Genomic DNA, 23,163 nt, shown 5'->3' with positions numbered 1-23,163 from the left:
GAAAAAATTGACTGGGCTTTATTTTTGGGAATTAAAAATCATGGGATTTCTTACAGCAGATAAGCAATTAAGGGTTTCTGATTACTATATCACAAGGGTGAAAAGAGTTTATTGGTGCTTTCATAGATATAAGCTATTAAAAGAAAGGTTATTAGAAAGCTATTAAAAGAAAGGTTTTTCTACTAAATAGAATCAGACCGCTTTCTCAAACTTGAGCCTGTCCCTTCAGATTAAATCTATTACTAAAAGGAAGGAATTTTGAATCAGGTTTGTCAAAAAGCTGCTATGTGGAAAATGAAGCCTAATTTAGAATATCTAATGATGTAAATCTTTTTCTTCACTTGCTTTAGAAGGCCCTGGATGAATTACTTAAACAATCCCTCAATACTGAGGCACTTGGCTGGCTCAGTCGATGGAACATGTGACTCTTGATGTGAGCATCATGAGTTTGAGCTCCACGTTGAGGGTAGAATTTACTTTAAAAAAAAAAAAAAATTTTTTTTTTTTTTTTTAATAAAAATTAAAAAAGAATCCCTCAGGGCTGACAAATGTCTGTTAGGAGTAGAAAGTTGATGAGTTGGGTAAATAAAGCTTCATACTAGGACTTTGGCAATGGAAATTGAGGGGTGCCTGGTTGGCTCAGTCAGTATAACATGCAACTCTTTTTTTTTTTTTTGAGAGAGAGAGAGTGACAGAGCACACATGTAAGGGAAAAGGGCAGAGGGAAAGCAAGAGAAAGAATCTTAAACAGGCTCCATGCTCAGCACAGAGCCTAATGTGGGGCTACATCTCACAACTATAAGATTGTGACCTGAGCTGAAATCAGGAGTCAGGCCCTTAACCAACTGAACCACCGAAGCACTCCTACAACATGCAACTCTTGATTTCAGAGTCAAGTCCCATATTGATTTCAAGTTCAAGTCCCATATTGGATGTAAAGCTTACTTTTAAAAAAAAAAAAAAAGAAAAATTGAAATCATGGCACTGCCAGCTGCTTGTTTGGGTTTCAGCAGGTCACTTAGCTTTTATAGACTTTGTACTTTAATTTGGTAGGGATAGAGTTGGAGATAATCTCCCAGGTTGGGATAAGCACTATGACTTTATAATTTTAGCATCTGTGTTTTGATTGCTTGTCCATTGGTTATCTTAAAGGAATTTGTATATTTCTAGCCTCTGTTTTAGTATCTCCTAATTTGGTATAGAATAAATTAATATTCTTTACATTTAGAAATAGATTTGTTTGGGGACTTTTACTTCATAATGTAATACCAATTAAACTAGTGCATAGTATTCTAGTTGTATGTTTAAAATGTTTAATGCATAGAGATATAAAAAAAAAATAGGATCATTTCTTTCCTGGCAGAAATAGTAATCAATTTTAAGGAAGATTTTTTTTCCCCAAAACTATGTTAAATGTATTGTTTATGGGTCATGGGGAAAATCTTGAGAGAGGGGTGATTTGCAAGCTGTCCTTTTCCACAGATTTCCTGAATGATGCTAGCTTCTTTTCCCAGGCAGTGTTCCCATATGGATAATAAAGCGTCTGTGATGAGTTCAGAATCTTATAGGCACTATGATAATTGGTGCTTTTCTCAAGGGTGGTTTCAGCTTCTACCCATATAAATGCTGATTTATTCTGTTAAAGACTTTACCTCAGCATTGAATGAACTTCTTGAAATTGTGAGATTCTTGTTTAATCAGTTGTGAAGAATAAATGTATCTAAATTTCTTTTTTCTTAAAATTTCTTTTTTTTTTTTTCCAAGTTTATTTATTTTGGGGAGGGGGAGGCAGAGAGAATCCCAAGCAGGCTCTAGCACGGAGCCAACATGGAGCTCAAACCCACCAACCATGAGATCATGACCTGAGCCAAAATCAAGAGTCAGACGCTTAACCAACTGAGCCCCAGGTGCCCCGAGATTTCATTTTCCTTTTTTTTCTTTCTTTCTTTTTTTTTATGTTTATTTATTTTTGAGAGAGAGACAGAGCGAGAGTGGGGGAGGGCAGAGAGAGAGAGAGGGACACAGAGATTTCAAAGCAGACTCTAGGCTCTGAGCTGTCAGCACACAGCTGGACATGGGCTCAAACCCGCGAACCTTGAGATCATGACCTGAGCCACCCAGGTGCCCCTAAGATTTCATTTTCTAAGGGAGAAAGTAACACAGATGCTTTAGTTCACTGCTTGCTATCCATTCATGATTTTTTAAAATTTGGTTTCCTGTATAGATAACTTCTTTTTTGTTTTAACTAGATGACAGAAAACAAAAATAAACTACCCAGAAAGGAAGATAATGAAACAAAAATAAAAATAACTGTTGAGGAATTTTAGTGGATTATAACTCTGACTAAAACTAGATATAGTAGAAAATATCTTCCAACTATTCTTAGGCCTTTGTGAATTATTGATATTTTACTATTAAGGTGAATTGTTCATCTTTTGTGATGGAGTGGTTTTATAGAAAAAAAGAAATCTCATTAAAACCTTCACTGCATATGGGGTACCTGGCTGTGTCAGTCAGTAGAGTGTGCAACTCTTGATCTCAGGGTCATGAGTTCAAGCCCCGCTTTGGGCGTGGAGCCTACTTAAAAAGAAATTTTAAAAAATCTTGGGGCACCTCAGTGGCTCAGTCGATTAAGCATCCCACTTTTGGTTTCAGCTCAGTTCATGATCTCATGGTTCATGGGTTCACACCCCACATGGAGCTCTGTGCTAATAGCGCAGGGCCTGCTTAGGATTTTCTCTCCTGTTCTCTCTACTCTCTCCTACTTGTGTGCAAACACCTGTGCTCTCGTGCTCTCTCAAAGTAAATAAACTTCAAAATCTTCACTAGATAAATTACTTTCAGAGATAATGTTGTGTTGACTAGTTGACCAGCTACCAGCTCTGCTTGTGGCTATACTGTAAGAGTTAAGATGACTTACAAAAAGGGGTATAACCCTAAAGTTTGTGGAAGAAGCTTCATGACAAAGGAAAAGTAGTGGGTAATTTGGGGATGACTTCAGCCAACAAGTGTTTTTTGAGCATTGACTATCACCAGAGAGTTCAAATTCTGTTATAAAAAATGTCAGAACTTTTTAAAAATCTGTTTATTTTTAAATTTTGAGAATTTAAAATAAATAGGCTGTTGGCTGGCATGTAGTTGTACTTGATCTTAATCTAAGAGTTTTTATTGTGATAAATTTTTGTAAGGAACTATGATAAGTAGTTTAATTTTGTACATTAGAAAACGTCTTTGGAGTCTACCAGAGGCTTACCATATTGCTTCTTTGGATAAACTAGCTTTGTTTTCCATAACATATTACTCAGAACACTAATACTGCAGGATATACTTTGGAAAAAAAATATTTGATAATTTCTTGAAATACTGCATATTCTCTGTGTGGAAAATCACACAGACATTGACGCTTGAAGGCTTTGGAAGTCCTGCACTAAAGGAGACTTTTAAATTTTGTATTAAAACCATTGCTTCTATACTTACTTAATTTGATTATAGGGAATTTTTTAAATCTCTATATAATGCTTGTTAACATCTTTGAGAATTAGTATCATATGGCTGTACTTTGAACAATGTTGTATAGAAGATTTTTTTCAGATTTAAATCTTGAATCTCCCTGTTCCTCTACTTTTTGATAGAAGATCTTGTTGTATTGCTAACTAGGCCATTGATTATTCTGGCCTGTCTCTTACAAATCTAGCATTTGTGACTTTGTGATTTCTTTTTAAGAACAACTTTGTTGAGATGCAGTATGGTATACTAGTTAAGTGCATGGATTCTAGAATCAAATTGTGAGAGTTTAAATCCTGTCATTGTTATTTATCCTTGGGCAATTTATTTGACCTTTCTGTGTACCTCAGTTTTCCCATCATAAAATGCAAACAGTAATAGTACCTGTCTCACAAAGTTATTGTGAAAAATCTAAAATGCTTTTAGAATAATGGCATGATAAGTCATCAATAAGTGTTAATTGTTAGATATAGCATGATCAGACAGTATGCAAAAGATTTACAGGTAATATACAGGAAGAGTTAGAAACTAACAGTCTAAAGCACAAGTCTAATTTCATGGTTGGTCCTGGCCTGCCACCTTTTTTTGTAAATAAGATTTTGTTGGGACATAGCAATCCCCATTTGTTTACATGTTATCTATGGCTGCTTTCATGCAGAGTTGAGTAGTTGCAGTAGGGACTGTATGGTCTGCAAAACCTAAAAATATTTACTGGTCTGGCCCTTTATGAAAAAAGTTTGCCAATTGTGGATCTAGATGGTAATAAATGCTTTATACTGGCACATACTCAGTACTAATGAATATCTGCTCTTATTAATACTATTCACTGAACAGATATTGAATAGGCTTCTGTATACTTCAGAACATATGTGGAAAATTCGAAAAGAATGTATACTGGTTTAAAAATGAAAATAATCATTCATATTTCCATTCCCAGAGATAGTCATTGACATTTTGTATATTTACTTTCAGCATTTGTTCCCCCTTGCAGCAGATGTAGTTACATATAGCTTGAAATTAATATTTATTTATATTTGGCCTCATTCGTTTAATACTATTTGGTGATCTACTTGATATAAAAATACATTCCTACTTCACTGAAAAAGTTTGATTAATGTTTCTAATTGACTTTCACGAAATATATATACATAATTAAACAGTACCCATTGTTGGAGATGTAGGTTGTAGCAAACTTTGTGCAAATACAGATAACATTGGAATCAGTATCTTAGAGCATGAACCTTTGTTTTGACTTTTCTCTTTGGGATAGATGTCCAGATGTGGAGTTACAGGGACAAAGGATAATCAGTATTTTCTGATCACTAGTATGTTAAAATCTTTTTCTTAAGGAAACCAGGTTAGTAATCATAGGTTAATTAATTTTCTTCTTAATATCTTTAGGAAAAAATCGATTTTCAGCATGCTCATGGGTTACAGGAATTGGAATTTATTCGAGGACATTCTGATACAGAAGCAGCAAGACTGTGTGTGGACCAGTGGCTAAAAATGCCAGGTATTCTTTAGAGATCAGAGTGGAACACTGAGGTTCCTGAGCTTCCCTAAAGCCTTAATGCATTATGTCTGTATTATTCAGTTGCTAGTAAGTGTATAAAGTATTGAAATTTAGTTTCAGTAATTAATAATGGCCTACTTTACCACTTGTCTTTCTACATTGGCAAACATGTATTTTGATTATAATAGGCTGTCCTTGATCTCATTAGATACTGCTCATGTATTTATTCGTGTTATTTTATAGTTGTTACATGGAATAGTGCATGTGTTTTGGGGAGGATTTTTAATGGATTATTTGGGGTCAGGAAAGGCTTCTCTAATGAAATGGATTTTAAGCTGAGATCTAAAGAATTCATGTTTATTTATTTATTCATCAATGCAGCCTGTATAGATATTTGGAAGGAAGTGTCCACATGAGAGTCTCATCTAAAGCATTGGGTAGCTTCTTCACTAACTCTTTGCAGACCTTAGGCTCCTGAAAGAGTCACTATGGAACATTTCCCCCCAACAGATAATTTGATGGAATCTTTAAGAGCCAGTGGGACAGTCACACCATGGCAGCTTTTCTAGCCTGTCTTGTAGACAAAACAGTGAGCCTTTTAAAGGCTTGGGATATCCACAGAAATCTTAGCTGTGGATATAATCCACAGAAGATTTCATTGAAAAAGCCATTAGAAATATCTGCTCATGCAGGGGTGCCTGGGTGACTTAGTTGGTTGAGCATCTGACTCTTTATCTCGGGTCAGGTCATCTCACGGTTTCTTGAGTTCGAGCCACACATTGGACACTGTGCTGACACTGTGGAGCCTGCCTGGGGTTCTCTCTCTCTGCCCCTCCCCACCTCTCACTGTGTGTGTGTGTGTGTGTCTCTCTCTCTCAAAATAAATAAACAAACAAACAAAAGAAATAACTGCATGCAGTACTCAACTTGAACCTAGATATCTTGTTATTCTGAAGTTGTTTTCAGAGGGGTTTTCTTTGAATCAGATTACCACTGATGGGATAATTCCAAAGTTCTCTAGTGCGGTTTTTACCCTGTTATTTTGACAGGCGGGGATACTCACCACTATACTAACGAGGAACTGCACTTTACCCTGTTATTTTGAATTGAAACGTTTGCATGTCTGTCTTTGTCAGACTCCACACTCTTTGGGGACAAAGACCAAGGTTTATAATTCTTTTTTGTGTGAGTGCCTAAAAAGAATGCTCAGCATAGAGATAATAAATGCTGGTTGAATATTAGCCAAAGCAGGCTATAATCATTTGCATATGAATACAGAAAGAAGCCTAGGACTTGAGTTCCAAATGTGACTGTCATTCAACTAAACAAAAGAATTGTTTGGCATTCCAGACCTACTTTAGCAAAAGATACTTAGAAATTGTGGTAAATGATTTTGCCTCTTGGGTTGTTCTTTGTAAGGCTTAGAGTAATAAAAACTTCCTCTTGATAAGCATTCTGTTCTTAGTGCAAGTTAATGACTTTAGTTCACTGGTTTCCCCTTAGCTACATCAGAGTCACCTGGGAGCTTTTAAATACATACCTTGGCTTCATCTCCAGAGATAATTCTAGGACATCTATAGTTTTGGAAAGATTCCTAGGTAGTTTTGATAGAGAAATGGACTATTTCATCTATAAGATGTCTTCTAAAAATAGTTTATCTCATGTGAATCTAACACCTTCAAGTCCTGTCTAGAGTGCTAGTTGGCCTGGTAATATGCCCCTTTAGGCATACCCCTAGCCTCCAGGTTGGCACAATATTTTAATTCCTTGTGAAATGAATTCATGAGCATCTGTTTATGGATCTGTCGGAGCAGGTCAGGGGGGAACAAATGAGTCATTTAGCTGTGTCTTCATGTCTTGGTAAGACTTGTTATTGTATATATCTTCAGGTCACACCTGATTCATTGGTGGCTGATGAGCTTAAGCGTGGATTTAAGGTCTTTAGTTATACTCTTTTTATATGATGGTTTTTTTTATTTTTTTTGCTTGCTTCCTACAAAAATACTATAAAATGAAAGTTTGGGATCTATTTCTAGAACAGCTGCTTCAGCACTGACTATATTTGGTATGATGCTATTCCATAAATTATCTTTAGAAAGTGCTGAGATATTTGGATAGGGTATAGCTGGGGAAACAGAGATGAGTCATTGTTTTCTTAAATTACAGAAAGTGAAATTCTACTTTAAAGTAGCGCTAAGGGACTTGTTCATTCTATTCCAAAGTATCCAGCTTTGTAATTCAGTTCTTTGATTAGAAGTAGTTTAAGTACTTTATTTATAATTACTCTACTAGAAATTCATCTTTTATAGATCTTTACAGTTAGGCCAGTTTGTATACATTTGAATACTTCATAACTTAAAAACAACACTCTCTTTTTTTTTTTTTAACTTTTTTAACCTTTATTGATTTTTGAGAGAGAGAGAGAGCATGAACGGGGGAGGTTCAGAGAGAGATGGAGACACAGAATCTGAAACAGGCTTCAGGCTCTGAGCTGTCAGCACAGAGCCCGACGTGGGTCTCGAACTCACGGACTGTGAGATCATGACCTGAGCCGAAGATTAAAATATGATTAATGCTATGCTGTTCAGTGTTGGCAGAACACATTGATAAGCATTTTGGCAGCTTTTAATGGAGGCCTTCCCCCCATGAGGACTAAAACAGAAAAGCAGTTGAAACCTTAAGTTTGTATAATAACCATTTGGAGATCTTAAAACTAGATCTTAAAACTAGATGATGTTAAAAGAATAATTCATTCTATTTAAATCTTTAAGTTCTATTTAAATCTGCCATAAAGATAAATAACTTAGTTTTCTATTGTATGAAATATTCAAGGTATTGAAACAGTCCACAAATAATTATAAAAGGGAGTCAATAATCAAACCGTCTGTGTATAATCATGTGATATACAGTCAGAATCCTCCTGGCAGTTTTACATTTCATGGTTTATACAGTGTGACTACAAAATTTCCATCATATATCATGCATTCAGAATTTCCCTGGGAACAAAATTTGGCCAGGGGTATTAGTCTACAAGAGTTGTGTGATTATAAAGAAAGAGAGGGGATGAAGAATGGATCAGGATAGAGGAAGATTAATTAAGAGAAAGTAGTGATGAAAAGGGGTGCTTGGCTTGCTCATTCAGTAGAGCCATGTGACTCTTGATCTTGGGGTTGTGAGTTCCAGCTCCTCTTTGGGCATGGAGTTTACTTTAAAAAGAAAGAGAGAAACTAGTGATAGGCAAACTTTGAAAGGAGAAAAAGAGGGGTGGCTGGGTGGCTCAGTTAAGTGTCCAACTTCGGTTCAGGTCATGATCTCAAGAATGGTTTTTGAGTTCAAATCCTAAGTTCAAGTCCTGTGTCAGGCTCAGTTCTTATAGCTCGAAGTCTAGAGCCTGCTTTGGATTCTGTGTCTCCCTCTGTGTCTCTGTTCCTCCCCCACTGGCACTTACTTTCTCGCTCTCTCTGTCTCTCAAATAAGATTTAAAAAAAAATTTTTTTACATGAAAGGAGAAGAAGAGGGACAAAATAGAATAAATAGGAAAGAGGTAGTAACAATAAGTAAATCTCTGCTTTGTGTTCTGTAAATTTATTACTGAGATCTGCATTATTTGATATCCAGGTTGGAACTCATTGATCAATGGCTGGTTCCTTCAGAAAGTACCACTCTTATTTTCCTTGCCTCCCTGAACTCTCCACTCTTCCCCGCTCTCCCAGCTGTATTTTTTAACATAATTTTCAGAGAACCCCAATCTTTTATAATATAGCTAAATCTTCTAATGTGTTTAAGATCGTTAAAAGAGAAAAAAAAATTAGATCTTTGCCAGTTTATATAAATGAGAAAAAAGGGTAGGGGTCTGTGGAGCAACTGCTTTTCTAATCAGTATTTAATGTTTGACATTTCTTGCCTGTTGAACTTAAGAAAATAGAGTTTTTTCCCCCAGAGAATGTTACTTAAAGATGTTAACAGCATTCAGGACTCCTGACTGGCTCAGTCAACAGAGCATGTGACTCTTGATCTCAGGGTCTTGAGTTCAAGACCCACACTGGCTGTAGCAATAATAAACATACAAACAAACTTAATCCCTATACCTATTTCAAAAACAAAAAGAAAGGGCACCTGGCTAGCTGAGTCAATAGAGCATGTGACTCTTGATCTCCGGTTGGAAGTCCGAGCCCTACATTGGGTATAGAAATTACTTAAAAAAATAAAATCTTTAAAAAACAAAAAAAAGATGTTAACAGCTTTATTTGTCCCAATAACTATTTATTTTTAGGTTATCATATGTTTTATTAGAAAGCCAAGAAATTTTTAATTATAATTAGGATCACCCAGTTGATGCTATTTCATAGTATTTATTGTTTTGCCATAATTTTGGTTACCTGTCCAAAGGACAAATATCTGAAATAGGAACTTAAGAATTTGTATTCCAATAATGCAGGACTCAAAACAGGCACAATTAATTCTGGAAAAAAAAGTTCATTCCGAAGAGGAGGCCAGATGCAGATGTCTGGGAAACCAATTTTATGTCCCATAATGCACTGTAACAAGGAATTTGATAATGGACACCTTCTCTTAGGACATTTGAAAAGGTGAGTGTGATACTCAGAATAGTGGATACTGAAGAGCAAATGTGTTACAAAGTGATTTCATATAATGAAAGCATGATGCACTCATGCCATTGTAACCATAGCTTTATATTCCAGACAAATTGTTTTATACTCTTATGATAGTTATTTTAAATTTATATTTCTTAGGTTTCCTAGAAGGCCTAAAGTTAGATTTCTCTAGTTATATTCTTTTCTTTAAAGACTTGTAGCATTTAAGTATGTATTTATCTTAATATGTCTCATAAAATTTTGAACAGATTTTTACATTGATATGCAGTTGAATCCGTTGTAGAGAAATCCAGCCCATAAATGCAAATTTCAAGAGACACAAAACACTTACAGATATTTGGTTTAGCCTAAAGAAAGCTAATATGGTATTACAAAAGAAATGTTAAAAGCAAACCAAATGTAGCAAAATTAATAATAAATATTCTATTTATAAACCTATCTTACTAACTTACTGAATTTTTTTAATAGTAGAGCTTGAGAAAGTAAATATCAGGGAAAAGCAGTATTAAAGGTATTAAACATTCCTACCTTCATAATCTCTCCTTCTAATAGTTTAAAGATGGAAATTGAGAATTTGGGGTCTCACAACCTTTTTCATTTCTAGATGTCTCACCCTACTTATGCATTAACCTACCTATAGAGCCTTTTGTACGGTCTTCAGCATTCTATAAATAACTAGGTAGCATACTATATCTAAAGAGCTTTTAAAAGTCTTTGAGGCAGTTTAAAATGACACATACTTATTAAATGATTAAAGTGAACATTAAAAGGATTAAAAGCCATTTTTAGGAAACAGGTGTGTGCCAGAAATCTTGACATGAGATTATAATTCTGTTGATTCATTTACAACTATTAGTAAATATTGTGGCAAATAAGGCAAAAAGGAAAAGATGATGGCTCTATAACTTTCAGACTGGAATTGTACCAGTTTGGCAAGACATGCTTAAATCCATTTTATTGGATCTTAGATACTTTTATGAAATCTTGAGCTAACTGTTGGTCACTGTTTGAAGGGATTGTGTGGCATTTAGGAGTCATTTGATATTTCTTGAACATGAAGAACGTTTTTAATATTTCAATAGAAGAGTATAAATTTCTGAATGTGTTGTGTGTATGTGTGTGTAAACAAATAAGCAAATGCTTAACAAATGAAGCAACATAGTTTGGCTCCTAAAATGTGGACTTTTCTAATGCTACCTCTCTTTTGCCGAGTAGGTTTGATCACTCTCCATGTGATCCGACAATTACACTACATGGACCATTCGTCAATTCCTTTGCTTGTGTAGTATGTTACAAAAATTTTGTTACTCAACAGCAATATAGGGATCATCTTTTTGCTAAGGTAAGAGGATGTCCTAAGAGTAGGTATTTTTTCTAGAGAACCATGGAATTTGATGCAAGTGTTTTCTTGCTGCTCTTAAGCCTGCAGTCACTAGTGGTGCACATAAGGGTCAAGAGTAAAATGATTGGAACATTAAATTTTTGTGGACAGGTAAACTTCATGACTGAAAGCCAGCACTCCTAAAGATTATCATCGAAGCCCTTCCTTTGATTGAGTTGCTCTGTGGAATTAACGTTCTTCAAGATGCTTATGATGAGAACTAGAACTTTAATCTTAAGTCTGCTGCCTTTCACTGCCTGTTGAAATGTTGGAGCCATCTAGTAAATTAAATAACAATTCCTTTATTAATGCTAGTGTTAAGAAATCTAGTATACAAAAGGTTGTTTTATGTAACTCACATTAAGTGTTAAATCTCAAGGGAGACGGGTTGATTCATGGCATACACAAATCTGTATAATAGATGATTCTGTAGTGTGTGTTTACTATATTTGAAATTATATATCGATAATGACTTATTAACGTTACAAAGTGTTACTTGTGCAATATGTTCACTGTGGAGAAAATTTTTTTTCATTTTTAAAAAAAATTTTTTAATGTTTAGAGAGAGCACAGGCGGAGGAGGGGCAAAAAAAGAGAGTGGGACAAAGGATCCAAAGCCAGCTGTGTGCTGACAATAGGGAGCCCAAAGTGGGGCTTGAAATTAAGAACCATGAGATAATGACCTGAGCCGAAGTTGGACACTTAACCAACTGAGCCACCCAGGTGCCCCTTAAGTTTTTACTTTATGAACGCTCAGTGTTCATCATGACAAGTATACTCTTCAATCCCTATCACCTATTTCACTCATCCCCTCTAGTAACCATCTGTTTATTCTCTATAGTTAAGAGTCTGTTTCTTGGTTTGCGTCTCTCTCTCTTTTTTCCCCTTAGCTCATGTTTTGTTTCTTAATCATACCTATGAGCGAATTTATAGGGTGTTTGTCTTTCTCTGCAGATGGCAAGATTTCATTCTTTTTTATAGCTGAGTAATACTCCATTGTGTATATATACACCACATCTTCCTTATCCATTCATCAATCGATGGATACTTGGACTATTGTAAATAATACTGCTATAAATATATGGGTGCATTATCACTTTGAATTAGTGTTTTTGTGTTCTTTGGGTAAATACCCAGTGGTGCGATTACTGGATCACAGAGTAGTTCTATTTTTTAACTTTTTAAGGAACCTCCATACTGTTTTCCAGAGTGGCTGCACCAGTTTGCATTTCCACCAACAGTACACAAGGGTTCCTTTTTCTCCACATCCTCGCCAGTACTTGTTTCTTTTGTTTTTGATTGTAGCCATTCTGACAGATAAGAGGTGATATCTCATTATAGTTTTGCTTTGCATTTCCCTGATAATGAGTGATGTTGAGCATCTTTTCATGTGTCTGTTGGTCATCTGAATGTCTTTGGAGAAATGTCTGTTCATGTCTTCTGCCCATTTTTTAATTGGACGATTTGTTTTTTGACTGAGTTGTATAAGTTCTTTATATATTCTGGATACTAACCCTTTATCGGATATGTCATTTGCAAATGTCTTCTCCCATTTAGTAGGTTTCCTTTTAATTGTGTTGATTGTTTCCTTTGCTGTGCAGAAACTTTTTATTTTGATGAAGCCCCAATAGTTTATTTCTGCTTTTATTTCCCTGGCCTTGGTAGAAATATCTAAAAAATTCTTGCTATGGCCAGTGTCAGAGATTACTGCCTGTACTCTCCTCAAGGATTTTTATGGTTTCAGGTCTCACATCTAGGTCTTCAATCCATTTTTAGTTTGTTTTTGTGTATGGTGAAAGAAAGTGGTCCAGTTTCGTTTCTTTTTTTTAATTCTATTTTTTTAAATGTTTATTTATCTATTTTGAGAGAGATAGAGGGATAGGAAGAAAGAGAATCCCAAGCAGGCTCCACATTGTCAGGACAGAGCCTGACATAGGGCTCAAAGTCATGATCTGGGAGATCGTGACCTGAGCTGAAATCAAGAGTTGGACCCTTAACCAACTGAGCCACCCAGGTGTCCCCAGTTTCATTCTTCTCCATGTTGCTCTCCAATTTTCCCAGCACCATTTGTTGAGAGACTATCTTTTTCCCATTGGCTATTCATTTCTCCTTTGTCAAAGATTAATTGACCATATAATTGTGGGTTTATTTCTGGGTTTTCTATTTTGTTCCATTGATCAATATGTCTGTTTTTATGCCTGTGCCCCACTGTTACAATTACTATACCTTTGTAATATAACTTGAAGTCTGGAATTGTGTTACCTCCCGTTTTGTTTTTCTTTTTCAAGATTGCTTTGACTATTCAGGGTCATTTGTGGTTCAATACAAATTTTACGATTATTTGTTCTAGTTCTGTGAAAAATGCTGTTGGTATTTTAATAGGGATTGCATTAAATTTGTAGATTGCTTTGGGTAGTATAGACATCTCAACACTATATGTTCTTCCTATTCATGAGCATAGAACATCTTTCCATTTCTTTGCATCGTCTTGAATTTCTTTCATCAGTGTTGTATGGTTTTCAAAGTATAGGTCTTTCACATCTTTGGCTAAGTTTATACCTAGGTATTTTATTGGTTTTGGTGCAGCAGGTTCAGTACACACAAAACAATCAATGTGATATATCAATAAGAAAAAGGATAAAAAACATTTCAATAGATACAGGAAAAGCATTTGACAGAGTACAATATCCATTCATGATAAAATCCCTCAACAAAGTAGGTCTAGAGGGAACATAACCTCAACATAAAAAAGGCCTTTTGTGAAAAACCTACAGCTAACATCATACTCAGTGGTGAAAAACTGAGAGCTTTTCCGCTAAGGTCAGGAACAAGACAAGAATGTCCACTCTCACCACTTTTATTCAGCATAGTACTAGAAGTCCTAACCACAGCAGTTGGATAACAAAAAGAAATAACAAAGATCCACACTGGTAGGGAAGAAATAAAACTTTCAGTATTTGCAGGTGACATGATACTACATATAGAAAACCCTAAAGATTCCAAGAAACTACTAGAACTAATAAATGAATTCAGTAAAGTAGCAGGATACAAAATCAACGTACAGAAATCTGTTGAAATTCTATACCCTAATATGAAGCAGCAGAAAGTGAAATTAAGAAAAAATCTGATTTACAGTTGCATCAAAAACACTTATAAATATTTTTATATAAGATCAGGTGTGTGAGTTTTTCTGTAATTAAGAAAATCAGTGTGTTAGGAGCATCTAGGTGTCTCAGTTGGTTAAGTGTCTGATTCTTGATTTGCCTCAGGTCATGAGTTCACAATTAGTGAGTTCGTGCCCCAGCTCTGTGCTGACAGTGTAGAGCCTGCTTGCGATTCTCTCTTCCTCTTTCTCTGTCCCACTCCCTGCCCCCTTGCATGCATGCGTGCTCGCTCTCTCTCTCTTTCTCAAAAATAAACTTAAAAAAAGAGAAAAGCAGTGTGTTGTAAACATGAGTGCTTAAACATTTGTTGAATTGATGTATACACTTTAAGTCAATGAATAGTATTCTTCTGTATGAATATATTATAGTTCATTTAATTTCCTCTTAGATGTGTCAGTTGTTTCATTTTTTTGTTATTAAAAGCAATACCACATTAAATATCCTGATAGCTTAAAACCTATAATGAATCATAGCTGTGAATACAACTATATGCTGAGTGCTGTGAATCCTAGCAAACCATCAAACCTGGGGATGATTTGGGGGACTCCCAACACAAGTGATAACCTTAATACTGGCAAGAGGTTATTGTAATAGGACAGTGACATGATGAAAATAATGCTTTATACCTTTTAGAGCTAGAAGGACTTTTAATTCTAGAACCCAATTCCTTCTCTTTCTTAGGGATACCAAAGAGATCGAGTGGTATTAGGATGGTAGCAGTGTTCAAGGTGGATTCATAGGTGTAGAAAGGAGACTGCTTTAGGTGACTTTTGCAATAATTTAACTTTGAGATGAAAAAAGGCTTTGCTTAGGTAATGGCATTTAGAATAAAGACCTTAAAGTGAAACAAAAAGAAATGACAGGGCTTCCTATTGTGACAAAGGTTTAAGGAGAGAAGAGAAAAATGATACAAGAGGACTGCGTTCCATAAATTTTTTTGGTGTTTTCACTTGGTGACTAGTATTCTTCCTTTTTCGAAACTAGAGTTCTTTCAGAGCCTGTTTCCCTATTCCAGGCTGTAAGTTTTTTGTCTATTTTAGTGAGCAAATTATTTATCTTTTTTCTTTAGTAAATCTGAATAGGTATTTTAACCTTAATTAATACTCTCATTTATATTTTCCCAAATTTCATTAATTTGTTCCCTTTTTTTCTGAGAATTACTTATTCCATGTTGTTTTGCCTGATCTCCAGGAAGTAAATTTATGATATTTAGCCTTCTGAGAAGCATTATGGTAAAATGGAGCAAAGGCTTTGATGTCCAGACAGACCTGGATTCTACTGTTGCTTTTATTAGCTGTACGTACTCAGCAAGTTAAGGAACATCTCTGAGCTTTATTTGTCTCTAAAATAAAATTGTTATACTTACACGCAAGATTGTTGAGAGAAAATATAATTCTTCCTAAAGCACTTAGGCCTTAACAAACAGCTCTCATTAAATGCTCCTTATTGCTTATTCTTTGGAGAGTCTGTCACCAGAACTCTAAAGGAAACTGGTATGCACTAATTATAATTGCCTATCTTAAATCAGCCAGAAGAGGTCACTAGAAGATTGTATACCTGTGAATTCTGTTTTGTAAAGATGGCATTCTTCGGTGAAAGAGAATGAAATTACCACAATTTGCATTTTTTGCCTTGCTTCCCTCCTCTTTCCCTTTCGTCCCCAATTTCTTCTGTCTATGCTAATGTTTCTTAAACTTAATACACTAATCACTTGGGAATCTTGTAAAATGCAAGTTCTGATAATAAATTGAGGTGGGACCTTGGATTCAAGATTCCTAACAAGCTTGTAGGTGATGCCAGTGCTTCTTGTCCTTGGGTCACACTTTGAGTAGTAGCCAGTGTCTAGTGGTTTTTAACATTAAAGCCATTCAATGCGTGGTATATCACTAGATAGCTTCCTGCTTTTCTTCCGTTTAATGCAGGTGGTAGAGGACGTATTGTAAGCTTCAGTGTACCTCAGTGTCACTTGTGGGTCAATAGGCACAACCACTCTTTCTCATTCTCTTCCTAGGGGCCAGCCTATCATTTAAGGTTATTTTTCCCTGTTGTTAGCCCATCCTCCCTAGCCCTAGGCAACCTGTAAACTATGGTTTTGCCTTTTCTGGGCATTTCATATAAATGGAATCTTAAAATATGTGGCCTTTTGTGACAAGATTCTTTTATTTACCATAATGTTGTCAGGGTTCATCCATGTTGTAGCATATCAGCACTTCATTCCTTTTTATTGCCAAGTAACATTCCAGCATATGGATATATGCCACTTTTTCTTTATCATTTCATCACTCGGTGGACACTTGAGTTATTTTTACTTTTTGGCTGTTGTGAATAATGTTGTTATAAATAAATGTATAAATCTTCGTGTGAATATGTCTTTACTTGTCTAACAGGTTAAATTGTTGGGTCATATCATACTTATGTTCAGTTGTTTGGAGAACTGCCAAATTGTTATCTAACACACTGTACCATTTTACTTTCTTACTAGCAATATATGCAGATGCCAATTTTTCCACATTCTTATCAACACTTATGTGCCTTTTAAGCTAGCCTAGATCCTAGTGGGTAAAAAGTAATATTTTATTGTGGTTTAACTTGGTTTAGATATACAGATGTGTATGGTGTATTTTATTTTAATATAGCTGAAAATATAGTGGTAGAAAAGAATTGAATAACTATTTCCCACTTATTCCCCTAGTTTGCACGAGCTAATATGCTATGCTTTTGCAATTGTTATATCTCAATAAAATTTTATGTAGGATCACATTCTTGTTCTATTGAGCAAATATTTTAAACAAGCTTTATATTGAATCCATTTATAACTCACAGTTGAACTAAGAATTATTTTGTTAGCATTCTTCAAGTTAGGGACATTTTTATAAATTGGTGTTTAAGAAATGCCTTTAGTGCTCTTATTTAGAGCTTTCTAAGTATCTTCTTAGATGTGATCTTCTGCAGGGCACTCACTAAATTAAAATGGGGTAAGGTATAGTGGAAAGAGCATAGAATTTTTTTTTTTTTTTTTTTTTACTGTTTATTTATTTTTGAGACAGAGAGAGACAGAGTATGAATGGGGGAGGGTCAGAGAGAGGGAGACACAGAATCTGAAACAGGCTCCAGGCTGTGAGCTGTCAGCACAGAGCCTGACGCGGGGCTCGAACTCACAGACCGCGAGATCATGACCTGAGCCGAAGTCGGCCGCCCAACCGATGGAGCCACCCAGACGCCCCAAGAGCATAGAATTTTTAATCAAAGGTATAAGACTGTTTGAATGGTTGTTTTGTCTCTTCCCAGGGTACAACTTGATTGGAGGGAAGTGTTGACAACTAAATTTAGTTTTCTCATTTATAAATAATGAAAATAGTACTTCATGGGACTATTGTAAGGACTAAATGGAAAAGCACGTTTTGAACCCTAATGTGCTTCTTCACATGTGCTCAATATAAATGTAAATTTCTTATTCCTCTTTCTGTTGCGTCTTATTAGCACTATATAAACTTTCTATATCCCTAATGTTAATGATTGTAAATTTAAAAAGACACAGTACAACTTCTAAGGCTATTACTCTAAGGACCATTAACAAGATGTCAAATTACATTTATACACAAGCACATATACACAGACATAAATATAGATACTTTAAAGTATTTTCAGCTTTGGGGCGCCTAGCTGACTCAGTTGGTAGAGCATGTGACTCTTTTAAAATTTTTCTTTTTTTTTCTTTTTTTTTTTTTTTTTGAGATAGAGCGTGAGCAGGGAAGGGGCAGAGAGAGAGGGAAACACCAAATCAGAAGCAGGTTCCAGGCTCTGAATTGTCAGCACAGAGCCTGACACGGGGCTCAAACCCACGAAGTATGAGATCATGACCTGAGCTGAAGTCAGATGCTTAACTGACTGAGCCACCCAGGTACCCCAAGCATGTGATTCTTAATCTCGGGGTTGTGAGTTGGAGCCCCGCATTGGAGGTAGAGTTTACTTTAAAAAAAAATTTTTTTTTATATTTAGAACATTTTCAATTTTGAGATAGAGGAGCCTCTTAACCAAGTGGACACTAGAAAGACATACCTGTTTGACTATATTAAAATTTTAAAGTGACCACATCAAAATTCATAGATATTTGAAAAATGCTTGCAAAATGGAGCATCAGACAGAAAGTTAATTTTTATAATGAAGAAATGATACAAGTTAACCGGCAGGGGAGAAAACAAAACCAACTGAAACATCAGACAAAAGGGTATGAGTAAGCAATCCACAGAATATGGAATATCCATAGAATTGTATGAATTAAAAAAAAAAAAAATCTATAGTAGCTATTGTACCAGGCTCATTCATTGCTAGGGAATGTGTGAATTGGTAGAGCCTATTTGAAAAACAATCATACAGTATCCTTTAATATTCAAGTAATAAACCTTTTAACTCAATAGGGCCACTCCTAATAATGAGAAAAATACGTCTGTAAATAAGGATATGTATTCAAGGTTGTTTATAACACCATTGTGTTATTGCTTCTTGGCCTTTTGGCTAAGATCAAGTGTAGTATATGTTCTTATCAGTTTGTAACACCATTGTGTTGTTTATAGTGGCAAGAAAAAAAAAAAAAGTCTGGTAATGAATAGTTACCTAAGTCTTAGTAAACCTACACTGGTTTACAACCAGTTGAGAACTTTGCAACCATTGAGAAGAATGAATTAGAGATATTCCAGTTGATTTTTTTTAGGCATTTTCATTAGGTATTGTGGAATAAGAGAACTAAGAAGCAGAAGAGTCTGTAAGATGACAATATTTGGTAAAACAGTGGCAGTTCCCTGTGTGTTTATTTCTATATATTTTTGTAGATTATTAAGCATGGAGATATTTGTGGAAGAATACATATATATAAACATAGGTTATATTGCAGAGTAGAGTGAATAAAGCAAAATGGAAGAAAAAGTGTATGTGATATGAAAACATTTATTAACATAATATAGATGTGTATATAAAAGAAAAATATATAGAAAGCAAATTTACTTGTATATTATCACAAAAAGATGGTGAAGAGTTAAGAAAAAAATTTTTAATCCACATAGGCAATTTAATGATAAAAATTCCATAGTTCACACTGAGGAAAGAAAAGTTCTCTTGTTAAAAACTGGTACAGAATATTCCAAATCAGAAATTTTGAAAGTTGATTTTTAAAAATTGAATATTGATTTTAGTTGTCTGTAATACGGCTTTGCTTGTATTTTAGGAAGCTGCAGATGATGGACATAAAAACAACCTTCTTCCTCAGATTATTCAGTGTTTTGCGTGTCCAAATTGCTTCCTTCTTTTTAGCAGCAAGGATGAGTGTTTGAAGCATATGTCTGGAAAGAATCATTTCCATCAGAATTTTAAACTGAGTGGTATGTTAATACTCTGTTCTGAAAATTATTAAAGTACTTTAATCTTTGCTGATTTACCATACTTCTCAGATAATTCTTGAGGTAACTTATCCTCACATTGGATTGGAAACATGAAAGTGAAAGATTGTCTTAATTTTTATTTTTCAAAAAAGATTCTCAACATTGATCTGTACCACCAGTAAGGTTTAGTTACTTTGAGGAATGAAGAGAAACTTGGAAAGAAAACATTTCTTTATGTAATAAATACAAAAAATAATTTTTGATGTAATAATAATTTTTATATATCCATAATATCTGGGAAGTTGGGTGTTTCTCTGCATTAAATGTTCAGATTTTGAGCATGAGTTCAGCATCCTTTGTACTTAACGGCTGGAAAATGACTTCTCTTAGTTTTTTAGCACAACAATCTTTTACATATTCCAGCCAATGTTGAGAAAGGCAAAGGGGAGGAAGGTTGGGTTGCTATCTGCTTAAATCTTTGCAAGTTATAGTGTATTTTGTCTTTCAGATGACAAGGGAATAGCACAGCCAATATCATTTCCATCTTTTGCAAAGAAACTTCTGATCTCTCTCTGCAAAGATGTCCCATTTCAAGTTAAGTGTGTGGCCTGCCACCAGACACTACGTTCTCACATGGAGCTCACTGCCCACTTCAGGTTTGTACAGGTCTAGTCAGGCTGTAAGGGAATCCTGCCCAAGAAGCTCTTTACCAGCAGGAGGATTCAATAGGATGTTTTTCTATTTCATGTTCCTCTGCTTTTAAAATGAGATTATATATTAGTCTGGAAATTAATCAAATTTAACATAATGAGAGAAGTTGAAGGTGTGGAAAAAGTGGATATATTGATATTGCTGTGAATGTAAAACCAACAGTTCTATTTGTGTTTTTCTCTGTATGTTTGTGAAGAGTGTGTGTATGGGGGGAGGAGTGGGTTAACTTGCCTTTAAGTGTGACTTGCTTTTAAGTCAACCAGAATGGAAAGTATAATATACATATGAAAATGAAATTTCAGTGAAAGACCAAATTTATCAAATAATCAAGTGTGATTTTTTTTTGTCTTTGCAATGGAAATTATCAAGCAATGTACAACCCCAGTATACCTTTTACCCAGCTTCAGGATTTAGCAACACATGGCAGTCGTGTTCATTTATATTCTCACCCCCCTGCAAGTTATTATTTTGCGGTAAATCATGTCATACTATCTGTAAATACTTCTATATATAACTATAAATGATAAGGACTCCTTTTTTTAGAAAAATCCTATAATACCATTATCACAACTTAAAAAACTGGTATTTTTAATAGCATCAAATACCTAATCAGTTATAAAATTTCCCTGATTATCTCATAAAGTTTTTTGTTTTACATTTGGTTTCTTGGAATCATGATCCAAACAAAGTCTGTACATATTTTCTATTTAGGTGCTCTGTCTCTTAGGTCTCTGTTTTCCTGTTATATCATTAAAATATATTAAAAGTTCGTATCTACTAAATTGCATTCATTTAAATAGAACAATTATTTTCACAAACCTTCGAGTAAAATATGTTCTCAATAAACAAGGCAGTAGAATATAATTACTCTGTATATACCCAGTGTAACTACTAAGGTTAGCAGTCCTGGTTCTGACTTATATTTCGTGAGTTCAAATCCTGGTTCTACCTGTTATTTTTATTCTTAATGTTTTATTATGTAAAATTTCAACTGTATTAAGTCAGCAGAATAGTCTAGCGAACCTCCATTTACCCATTTTATTCTATACATCTTTATGCTCCTTATTCCCCTTATTTTTTTTAAAGTTTATTTAATCTGAGAGAGAGAAAGTGTGTGTGTGCACCAGCAGGGGAGAAGCAGAGAGAGAGAGAGAATCCCAAGCAGGCTCTGCACTGCCAGCACAGAGCCTGATGCAAGGCTCAAACTGACAACTTAAGAGATCATGATCTGAACTGAAATTGGACACTTAACTGACTGAGCCACCGAGGCGCCCCAGCCCCTTAATTATTTTTAAAAGTTCTTTGTTTTTGAAATACAAATTGAATTAATCACAGTGTACACATCTTAACTTTTATGATTTTGACATAAAATCACAGATAGATACCTACATCTGTTAACCTATGCTTTTATCATAATATGTTACCTGTCTGTGGAAAGTTCCATTGTGTCCCTTTCCAGTCATTTCCCACCCTCTTACCCTGCTTGCCCTAGATATTTTTTCCACCTTGCATTGGCTTCATCTCCTTGAGAACTTCATGTAATTGAAATCATGTAGTATGTACTCTCTCGTATTTGTCATAATATCTGCGAGATACACCTATGTTGCTTAGTACATTGTTCCTCTTTATTGGTGAGTAGTATTTTATTATATGAACTTAGCACAATTTGTTTATTCATTCTCCTGATGATGGACATTTCGATTTAAAGTTTTTAGCTATCATAAATAAAGCCACTGTATATATTTTGTACAAGTCTTTTATGGACATATGTTTTCATTCCTCCTGGATTAATATCTAGGAGTGGAATTGCTGGATCAAAGAGTAAGTGTATATTTAATTTTGTAAGAATCTACTACATACTTTCCCAAAGTGTTTGTACCAACAAGGTATGAGAGTTCCAGTTTCTCTGCATCCTTGCCAAGGTTTGGTATCGCCAGTCTTTCATTTTAGCTGTTCTTTGAGTGCCTCTTTGTGGTTTTAATCTGCATTTCCCTGATAAACAATGATGTTGGGCACTTTTTCATGTGCTTATGGGTGATTCATTTATCTTTTTTTGTGAAATGTCTGTTCGAGTATTTTGCTAGTTTAAAGATTGGATTGTTTGCTTTTTTCATAGTGAATTGGAATTCTTGATATATTCTAGATGTAAATATTTTGTCAGAAATATGTGACTATATTCTGTCCCAGTCTAGACTTTGCTATCATATTAATTATGTCTTTTGTGGCTGTCCATCCTCTTTCCTGAGTATCCTTTGCTTATTCTTCAGGAATATATTTTGTTTACTTCAACTTTTATGAATGTCAGCTTTTTTAAAGCTTTTTGGTTTTTTTAGCGTTTGTTTATTTCTATAATTTGTCTCAAAACAAATTTTTGCTGATCTTTGAAACCACCAGCATTTGACTTTACTGATGATTCTCTGCTTTTTGCCCATTTTTTACTTTGTTGATTTCTGCTCTTTAAACTTTGGGTTTATGGGGCACCTGTGTGGCTCAGTTGGTTAAGCGTCTGCATTCGGCTCAGGTCATGATCTCATGGCTTGTGAGTTTGAGCCCCACGTTGGGCTCTGTGCTGACAGCTCAGAGCCTGGAGCCTCCCTTGGATTCTGTGTCTGTCTGTCTGTCTGTCTCTGTCTGTCTCTCTCTCTCTGTCTCTGTCTCTGCCGCTCCCCCATTCACGCTTTGTCTCTCAAAAAAATAAAAATAAACATTTAAAAAAATTAAACTTTGGGTTTAATTTGCTATGTTTTTCTAGCTTCCTATAGTAGAAGCTTAGATTGACTTTGGACCTTCTTTTTCTGTATAAACATTTAAAGTTACAAGTTTTCCTCTAAGCATTGAATTACCCTTAGATTTTGATAGGTTGTTTTCTTTTTCATTTATTTAAAAATATTTTCCCTTT

The 23,163-nt window shown here is 35.0% G+C and overlaps 1 protein-coding gene and 1 pseudogene across 4 annotated transcripts in view; both read left to right on the top strand.

Annotated features, from left to right (window-relative positions):
- The window catches only part of ZNF451 (zinc finger protein 451), an 88,653-nt gene that overhangs the window by 33,759 nt on the left and 31,731 nt on the right, over positions 1-23,163 (top strand). For all 4 annotated transcript variants that reach the window (XM_047101628.1, XM_047101626.1, XM_047101625.1 and 1 more), the window contains 5 exons: positions 4,906-5,017; positions 9,456-9,606; positions 10,849-10,975; positions 19,400-19,553; positions 20,062-20,209. In XM_047101628.1, the coding sequence (XP_046957584.1) occupies positions 4,906-5,017; positions 9,456-9,606; positions 10,849-10,975; positions 19,400-19,553; positions 20,062-20,209 (692 nt within the window). The remainder of the gene's footprint in view (positions 1-4,905; positions 5,018-9,455; positions 9,607-10,848; positions 10,976-19,399; positions 19,554-20,061; positions 20,210-23,163) is intronic.
- Positions 18,674-18,812, top strand: LOC124529540 (uncharacterized; annotated as a pseudogene).

This window comes from Lynx rufus, unplaced genomic scaffold (assembly GCF_022079265.1).
Source record: "Lynx rufus isolate CCGP_SWC_20201006 ecotype Redwood Valley unplaced genomic scaffold, mLynRuf1.p SCAF_6, whole genome shotgun sequence".
Taxonomy (NCBI): domain Eukaryota; kingdom Metazoa; phylum Chordata; class Mammalia; order Carnivora; family Felidae; genus Lynx; species Lynx rufus.
The sequence above is the reverse complement of the archived record's forward strand: the minus strand, read 5'-3'. Positions and strand labels throughout refer to the sequence as shown.